The 9,345-nt window shown below is 49.1% G+C and overlaps 1 protein-coding gene across 2 annotated transcripts in view; it reads left to right on the top strand.

The window, feature by feature from the left end:
* Positions 1-8,994: 8,994 nt before the first annotated feature.
* ZFP64 (ZFP64 zinc finger protein) overlaps positions 8,995-9,345 on the top strand; it is a 67,173-nt gene continuing 66,822 nt past the window's right edge. Inside the window, exon 1 of one of the 2 annotated variants that reach the window (XM_055139277.1) lies at positions 8,995-9,293. In XM_055139277.1, coding sequence (XP_054995252.1) covers positions 9,218-9,293 — 76 coding nt within the window. In that variant the 5' untranslated portion in view covers positions 8,995-9,217. The remainder of the gene's footprint in view (positions 9,294-9,345) is intronic. The other variant, XM_055139274.1, reaches the window with a different exon arrangement.

The following is a 9,345-nucleotide window of genomic DNA, read 5'->3' as shown; positions in this document are numbered from 1 at the left end:
GATAGAGAAGGGATCACTAAGTCAAGGATGGTTGGAGGGGTCGTTCGGGATGGGAGATGTGTGCTGAAAGTAGACAAAGGACCAAACATGATGGCCTCTCAGTATCTGCATTGCAAACCATAATGCCCAAAAGTAGAGTGAGAGTATGGGGAAAATTGTCTGCCATAGATGTAGGGGGAGGAAGGGGATGGGGGGATACAGGGGACATTTGTGGTGGAGAATGTGCACTGGTGGAGGGATGGGTGTTTGATCATTGTATGACTGAAACTTAAATATGAAAGCTTTGTAACTGTATCTCATGGTGATTCGATTTTTTAAAAAAAATTTTAAATAACTAAATAACCCAGACTTATTTTTGTCAGATATTTTCATTTCCTTCCTCCGCCCCCCACCCCCCACAAATGCTATCAGTCCCATTTTTATGAGAAATCTACCACATTTCAAGCATTTTTGTCAATAGCTGCAAACTTTCTGTAGAATCTAGATTTAGGATTTGGAGTAGAATGACCAATCTGTACCCATAGCAAGTTTGCTATTTCTGTTGTATTGAATCTCTTCCATCACAAATGGTCTAAAACTTAAGAACAGGAGAAACTATGGGCTTCATGTCAAACAACCATGAGTAATATTTTTTAAGAAATGGCATCTTTAAAAAAGCTACTCCAGCCTTAACTTCCCGATAAAAATACTGAACACCTGTATTGGAAACCATAATGCACAAAAGTAGAGAGATAAAGAAGAAAAATGCCTGCTATTGAGGCAGGCTGGGGATCAGGGGATGGTGGGAGGGAAATTGGGAACATTGGTGGTGGGTAATGTACACTGGTAGTAGAAGAAGAAGAAGAAGAAGAAGAAGAAGAAGAAGAAGAAGAAGAAGAAGAAGAAGAAGAAGAAGAAGAAGAAGAAGAAGAAGAAGAAGAAGAAGAAGAAGAAGAAGAAGAAGAAGAGAGGAGGAGGAGGAGGAGGAGGAGGAGGAGGAGGAGGAGGAGGAGGAGGAGGAGGAGGAGGAGGAGGAGGAGGAGGAGGAGGAGGAGGAGGAGGAGGAGGAGGAGGAGGAGGAGGAGGAGGAGGAGGAGGAGGAGGAGGAGGAAGAAACTACTGAGAAAACAGTTTTGAAAGGGAAGGTGTGGGGGAGGGGCAGGGGGATGCTAAAGAGATAGTACAGAGGGTTGGGCACTTGCTTTGTATACTTGTCCACTCCAGCATCCCATATGGGCCCCCGAATCCCACCAGGAGTGACCCATGAGCACTGCTGGCTGTGGCTCACAAACCTAAAGAAACAAAAGGGAGGCAAGGGGGAAAGAATCTTTTCGTGGGACTGAACTCAGTGATCTCAGGGGCTCTGCCAGGACAGCTACCAAGGAATGTATCGCATGGTCTAATAAAAAAGTTACTGCAGTATATTATTCATGATAGCTAAACCAGCATTGGCGACCTCCAGCAGCATATCACACAAATTATAGCACAGCCCTCTAATGAAATATTACGCAACCGTTATGATTAGCGGTGGAGGACGGGCTTGCAAGCACCAAGCCGATGAGCATCAGATGGGGAACGCAGCAAGTGTCGTTCTGCTCAGGTCTACACTGGCCCTTGTGCAGCGGTCTTCACAAGTAGGGCTGGGGTGCTGAGAAGTAGCCCAGCAGACAGAGAACTTGCCTCACACACAGGCAGCCCGGGTTCCATCCCCAGCTGCCCAGGTGGTCCCTGAACCACACCAGGAGTGATCCCTGAGCTGCCAGGTGTGGCTCACAAACCAAAACCAAAATAAACAAACAGCACAAGCACATGTGGGGCACCTGTATATTTAACAACCCCCCCCCCCATTATTCTAATGCAGCCACTAAATTGTGAAAACGTCCAGAATCAAAGTCAATTGTGAAAACAGGCACAGAGTGTTTGTGAAATTAGAATTCAATTCACCACATGCAACACACACATATATACAATCACACAAAACAGTACCTGGAAGAAGAGGCACATGCATTTTCATGTTAATGCAAGTTATATTCTCATGTAAAGCAGAAAATAGAGAATAAAGCTGGCATTTGCTACGATCAGCTCACCATTCCACCATACCCTGACTATAAACAGTCTCATAGTCCAAAATGGCAGCCAGAGCTCCAGCCATCACATTCTCATCTCAAGCAAGGGAGGAAGGGAAAGGAATGAAAGGGGCACGGGATATGTCAGCTGTTTTTTAAAGAGATTTTCCAGACGTCACAGCACAGCCTCTCATTTACGTTGCCAGAATTTAGTGATAGAGTCAGGTAGCGAAGGAGAGGGCTGGGAAACATGTTTCCCAAGAGTTTATACCCTCAGTTGCAAACCAGAAATTTCTAGAACAAAGAAATTTCTTTGAGATAATTGATGTTGGGCTCTACTGGTGTTCTACCAGAAGTAAATGTTCATAGGGTGATGTACTGATTTGAATAATATAAAGTTACCATTTATGTAAAGTAGACTTGCAATGGATGTGATGCACCATTATACTTTTGTAGAAAAAAATCTAGAAATATTTTTCATAAATTACAAAAATTGTATATACTAGTTATCTCTGGGCTGAGATCTCAGATAGTCATGCATGATTTGTACATATTTTGTTGATAATCATTATAAAGGACTGAGAGAGAGTAAGTACGGGGTTAAGATGCTTGACTTACATGCTCCAGCCCAGTGCAATCCCTGGCATCACACATATGGTCCCCCAAGCATCGCCAGGGTGACCCCTGAGCAGAGTCAGACAGAGCCACTGAGCACTGGTAGGGATAGCCCCCAAACCCACAAAAAGTCATGAAAACAGTCGCTGAAAGTGACTTAAAATAGCATATCAGGGGGCTGGATTAATAGCACAGCAGGTAGGGCGTTTGCCTTGCATGAGGCCGACCTGGGTTCGATTCCCAGCATCCCATATGGTTCCCTGAGCATGGTCAGGGGTAATTCCTGAGTGCAAAGCCAGAAGCAACCCCTGAGCATCGCCGGGTGTGACCCAAAAAGCAAAAAAAAAAAAATAGCATATCAATTGTAATCAGTTTTCTAAAATATTCTTATAACATAGTGATTTACCAAGTTAGTCATCTAACAATTGTTTCTGGCGTTCAATGTTCCAACACCGATCCCACCACCAGTGCGACCCTCCCTCCATCCATAGCCCCAGTGTCTCCCCTACCACCCCCAGCCTGCCCCTCACAGGCACAAATTGTCTTCAACACCAAGGCAAATGAAATGACCAAAACGTAGATCAGTCACCGTCCACCTGTGGTACGTGTTCGATCTCACGAGGGTGACACTATTGTCACTGAGGGTCTGCAGTGTTGGCCCGTGCTAGTTCACCCTCTGTGTTATTGTTTTCACATGTTGGCAGGTTTCTCTGCAACTTTCCCACCCCATTGACTGTGATCCTGCGGGGCTGACAGTACTAAGGAACTTATTGGACCGCCACGCCGGGAACGATAGATCTGGAACGATTTGGTGGCCTGGTCATTTGATGGGGTTCAGTTGTGTAACTCAGCTGTGGCTAAGTGGGAGGGTGTCAGGTGTGGCTGCAGACTGCTGGTCCTGCCACAGAAGGGGGAACCCGTTGCCCCCATTCCAAGAAGGCCCCGAAGTTGTCAGCTGCTGCCTGAGAAGGTTCAGCGGCATCACGTTCTGTTGGAGATTAGCTGAAGTTAGAATCATTTTTATAAAATATCCGAGCCCTACGTGTGGGCTTTATGCATCGCTCCTGACACATTTCCACAAAGAAAGAAGCTTAAGTATGTTAGCCAATCAAAATTTATTTCAGAGTCGTTGATCATACATGAGTTTTATATTTCTATTTTCCTCATATTTTTCTGCAATACATTTTCCAGTTTCTAAGAACTTGTGATACTCTGATAAAGAGGAGGCAGGATCGAGTCACTAAAGAAAAGACAAGAATTAACAGAGGCCGTTTTAAGACCAGGGAAACCACCATGGTAGAGATCTTGTGTTCAATGAAGAAGGTCTTACCTGCTGGACTATCTCTCTGGGCCTTTGTATTCTTTTTAATACATTTTCGTTTGTTTTTTTTGAAGCGCCTCCCCTGACAGTGCTCTGGGGTGACTCCTGGATCTGTGCTCAGGAGTCACACCTAGTGATGCCCAGAGGACCATGCACTGCTGGCGATCAAACCTGCCAAGCCTGCACTGAGCCCATTGAGCAATCTCTCTGGCCCTTAAAAATACATTTACATCACCAGAGCTCATATTCCACCACCAAAAAAAAAAAAATAAAAAAAAAATAATACATTTACAGGGGCCAGAGAAATAGTACGCTGGGTAGAAATAGTAGAGTAGGTAGTTTGCCTTGCATGTGGCCGATCTAAGCCAGGAGTAAGCCCTCTGCATCACCAGAAGTGGCCAAAAAAAAGGAAAGTAAAAATTTACCATTTTTAAAAGGAAAAGAGGACTATTTTTTAGTGGCCAGAGGGAGAAGCAACACAGACACACAAACGCACATTTCCCCATACCAGTTCATTAAACAACAGCAAAAGGTACAGAAAACCCCTGGGTGCCAGGCCCCCTTCCGTGTTTTGGGGGTACCCAGGTCAGCTCTCCTGGGACTGCTGGCTTGGTTTGGTTTATTTATTGAGTGAATAAAACTGCCCAGGGGGCCGGAGCGATAGCACAGCGGGTAGGGCGTTTGCCTTGCACGCGGCCGACCCAGGTTCGATCCCCGGCATCCCATATGGTCCCCCAAGCACCGCCAGGAGTAATTCCTGAGTGCAAAGCCAGGAGTAACCCCTGAGCATCGCTGGGTGTGACCCAAAAAGCAAAAAAAAAAAAAACTGCCCAGGCCAACTGTCCTGGGGCTTCCAGTTTGCTTTAGAAGCAGACACTAACCAAGAATAAATGTACAAGGGCTGGAGCAATAGCACAGCGGGGAGGGCATTTGCCTTGCACACGGCCGACCCAGGTTTGATTCCCAGCATCCCATATGGTCCTCTGAGCACCGCCAGGGGTAATTCCTGAGTGCAGAGCCAGGAGTGACCCCTGTGCATTGCTGGGTGTGACCCAAAAAAGCCCAAAAAAGAAAAAAGAATAAATTTACAAAAAATAAGAATAAGAGTTTTGAGTGATTCAAAAATAATAGCATAAAAAATTAAATAATAATAATACAAATTCATTACCCACTTGTATCAATCAGATATGGTTCTCAGCATTTGGTCCAAATGGATGGATTTTCTTTGCCAAGCTCTATGAGCAGATACTAGGGTACCTAATCTGAATGAACAGATACTAGGGTACCTAATCTGTAGGAACAGATCCTAGGGCACCTAATCTGTATTAATAGACACTAGGGTACCTACTCTGTAGGAACAGAGACTAGAGTACTTAATCTGTAGTAACAGAGCCTAGAGTACTTAATCTGTAGTAACAGAGACTAGGGTACCTAATCTGTAGGGACAGATACTAGAGTACCTAATCTGTAGGAACAGAACCTAGGGCACCTAATCTGTATTAATAGACACTAGGGTACCTACTCTGTAGGAACAGGGACTAGAGTACTTAATTTGTAGGAACAGAGACTAGATTACTTAATCTGTAGGAACAGAGACTAGATTACTGAATCTGTAGGAACAGATACTAGAGTACCTAATCTGTAGGAACAGATCCTAGGGTACCTAATCTGTATTAGTAGACACTAGGGTACCTAATCTGTAGAAACAGGGACTAGAGTACTTAATCTGTAGAGACTAGATTACTTAATCTGTAGCAACAGAGACTAGATTACTGAATCTGTAGGAACAGATACTAGAGTACCTAATCTGTAGGAACAGAGACTAGAGTACCTAATCTGTAGGAACAGAGACTAGAGTACCTAATCTGTAGGAACAGATCATAGGGTACCTAATCTATAGGAACATACACCAGGCTACCTAATCTGAATGAACAGACACTAGGGTACCTAATCTTTAGGAACAAATACTAAACTACCTAATCTGCAGGAAAGAAGTCAGAGCAGAGCGCAGAATTGTGGGGGGCAGTGGGGCCCTTCACCCCCTTTTGGCCAGGCCCAGATTGATAGCAGGGCACGAATGGCGAAGGCCCTGGAGGAACGGCTGCAAATCAGGCCCAGGCCTAGGACACTCTGACGCAGTGGATTCGGACTCAGGAGTTTCTTCTTCAGCAAAGCTTCTCGGCTGCCTCTCGGGGACAAAGGGGATAAGGACAGCTCTACTGACAGGAGGACTCGGGGCCAGTGGACTGCGGAGCAGGATCCATTCCCCGGGCCGCGGCAGCCTCGATGGAGGGGCCTGAGCTCGAAATGTCTCTTGATCCAAGGAAACACAGAAAAGACTTCACAAAAAATACTACCTGAAAAAGAGCTCTCTAAAAGAGTGCTCCTCTCTCTGTCTCTCTCCGTCTCTCTCTGTCTCTCTCTCCTCTCTCTCTCTTCTCTTTCTCTGTCTCTCTGTCTCTCCTCTGTCTCTCTGTCTGTCTGTCTGTCTGTCTGTCTCTCTCTCTCTCTCTCCCTCCCTCAGGAAGGGACATGCTCCAGGCAAGTCCTTCGGCCTTGGATGCCAGCAACCAGTGCAGCCAAGATGAGGGGAAAGCAATCCAGGAGGCCCGGGGGAAGCACAAATGTAAAGGACCTGGGGCAGGAAGAATTCGGCTGCTTTGTACAACACTAATGATACAGCTAAGAAAGGCACTGGGAGAGCCCAGAGGCAGCTCAAGAGGCGAGGGCACTTGCTTTGCATGCGGGAAGCTCAGGTTCCATGTCCACACCGCTTTGGGTCTCCCAGGCAAGAGTGACCCCCTAGCAACAAGCAAGGAGTAGCCCTGAATAATGCCAACCCCAAATAAAGGCCCACACTGGGACCTGGGGCCAGGGGAACTTCCCACCCAGCTCTCTGCCTCAGGCGTCTCTCCCACACTATGTACAGCACAACTTCATTTTACGGTCTTCCAAGACCTGCTCAGTATCAAGCAATCAAACTGTGAGGCAGCGGGGCCCCACTGGGCAGGTTCCCTGAGAGCGGGTGTTGTCCCTTGGGGCGCCATCCTTCACTGCAAGCCAGCCCGCGGCCTGGCACCTTGCAACTGCCTCGACGTAAATAGCGCTGGGAGGAATGAGCCCTGAAAGGGGGAAGGAGGGAGGCGCCAGTACCTGCACCAGCCCTGTGTCTTGAGAGCCTGCCTTGTGCCACCACGAAGCCTGCTTGGCTGGGGGAGATTTATCAGAGAAGCAAAGAGATTTCCAAAAACACAACGCTCTCTGTCTGGGACGCTTATAATTTTTTTTTTTTAATTTCACAGAGCATTTCCTCTGAGTACTTTGCAAATACACATTTTATTTTTTTTTTAATTTTATTGAATCACCATGTGGAGGGTTACATAGTTCTCAGGATTATGTCAGTTATGCAATACTCAAACACCCTTCCCTTCACCCGTGCCCATATTCCATCACCAACCACCCCATTATACCTCCCGCCCCCTCCCGCCCCCCCAGTCCCCGCCCTTGTAAGTGATAAGTTTCACTTCGTTTACGCTTTATCTTGGTTACAGTCCATGTTTCAACACACAACTCACTACCGTTGTTGGGGTTTCTCCCAAAAAAGAAAAAGACAGTCCTATTGCCAAGGAGGCATTTGATAGTTCTCCACTGCTAAGAATATAGAGATATTAAGTCCCGCTGTTTGTTACATAACTTTTCTTTTTCCCCCTTGCCCCGCGCCACCGAGGTCACGCCTGTTTAGTAATTGCCACGCTGCCTGACAAGGGAAAAAAAACCGAAAAGGATGGTTATTTCCCGTCATCAGCAGGCGTGGGGCTCTGGCTTAGTTGATAGACTAGTAGAGTGTCTGCAAGCAGTTTCTGGAACCGAAGGTCTTGCGCTGATATCGGCTCCGGCTCAAGATTCCACCAGCGTGGGACGCTTATAATTTGAAGGAAGACCAAAGTTTGTTTTTTGTGGGTTGGTTGGTTTTTTGTTTTTGTTTTTGTTTTGTTTTGTTTTTGGCGTTTGAACTAGAGGGAAAGAAACACACGTGCTCAAGAGAGAACAGGAGCTTCTCCGGAGTGGACCCAAAGTCCCCATCCAAGCAGGGAACGTGTGGACCAGCTCCCAGAACGGGGGAGCCACACCCCAAAGCAGGAAAGCTTGCGTCTTAGTGAGAGGAAGGCGCTGAGGGAAAGAAATCCTCCTCTGGAGGGGGTGGGGGGATGGATCTACATGAAAGGCGGCCTTTTCCTCAGCCAAGTTCCTTTCCACAGTTTCCCCAAACTGCCCCCCTCCATCTCCGTTGCTAGGGTGGTTGCCAAGGGGGAGAACTTGGGGCAATGGATGGTCTTTTGATATTCTTAGTGTGGGCTTTGTCTCCGCCAGGGGAGCCACCCCTCCTAGGGGGTCCAGCCCCCCTGCAGGGTCTTCTGCATCTCAATGGGATCCTTCCTGGGCTCCCCACCCGCTCTGAGGCCTTCATACCTTTGGGGTGATTTAGGTTACAGTGTTTTTCTCCCAATATGTATTCCAGGCCCCCCTATCTATCTGCCTGCAGGTGATGGTGGCTGGAAGGATGGATGGTGGGTGGGTGGGTGGGTAGAGGGATGGATAGACGGATGGATGGATGGACGGATGGATGGATGGATGGATGGACGGACGGATGGACGGACGGACGTGAAGACGACGGAGAGATACAGACATGGGTAGTAAACGTGCAGAGACATTCCAGTGTTAGAGCAATAAATTCTGAGAAGGCCCAGCTGACCGACCGGGGAGAGCCGCGGGGGATCCGCGCTGGGGACGAGGAAGCCGCGGTGCCAGATCAGGTAAGCCGGGGCCGGCTGGGTGGGGGGACTTAAGGGTGGGTGCCGGGTGGCTCGGAGGGAAGCGCCAACACAAAAGCCTCGGGACAGCTGGGGCAGGGAGGCGGAAAAGGAGGAGAGGAGCGAGAAGAGGGGAGAGAAGGGGAGAGGGGAGGCAGGCGGCCAGGAGGGAACGGTGAGGAGCGCCCGGTGCCCTGGGAACTTGCCCTGCGGCGCCCTCGCCGCCGCCCGACCGGGTCAGAAACGGAGGGGGGCGGGGGGGAGGGGCGTGGGTCTAGGTCGTGGGTCTAGATCGTGGGTCCAGGCGGCCGCGATGCACGATCCCGCGGGCCTCCAGCACTGGGGGCTCAGCAAGGGCCCCCCACCACCTCCCTTCCCTGCTGCGGGGCGGCCCCGTGCGGCTCCAGCAGCGCCCCGGGCGCCGGATGCCCCGGGGCGGCGGCAGGTGCAGGGGTGCGGGGGCCCGGCGGGGAGCGCGCGCCCCGGGGGCGGCGGCGGCAGGTGCAGGGGCGCGGGCGGGGGGCGCGGGCGGCCCGGGGCGCGGGCGGCGCGG

Source organism: Sorex araneus, chromosome 5 (genome assembly GCF_027595985.1).
Source record: "Sorex araneus isolate mSorAra2 chromosome 5, mSorAra2.pri, whole genome shotgun sequence".
Classification (NCBI taxonomy): Eukaryota; Metazoa; Chordata; class Mammalia; order Eulipotyphla; family Soricidae; genus Sorex; species Sorex araneus.
The sequence above is the reverse complement of the archived record's forward strand: the minus strand, read 5'-3'. Positions and strand labels throughout refer to the sequence as shown.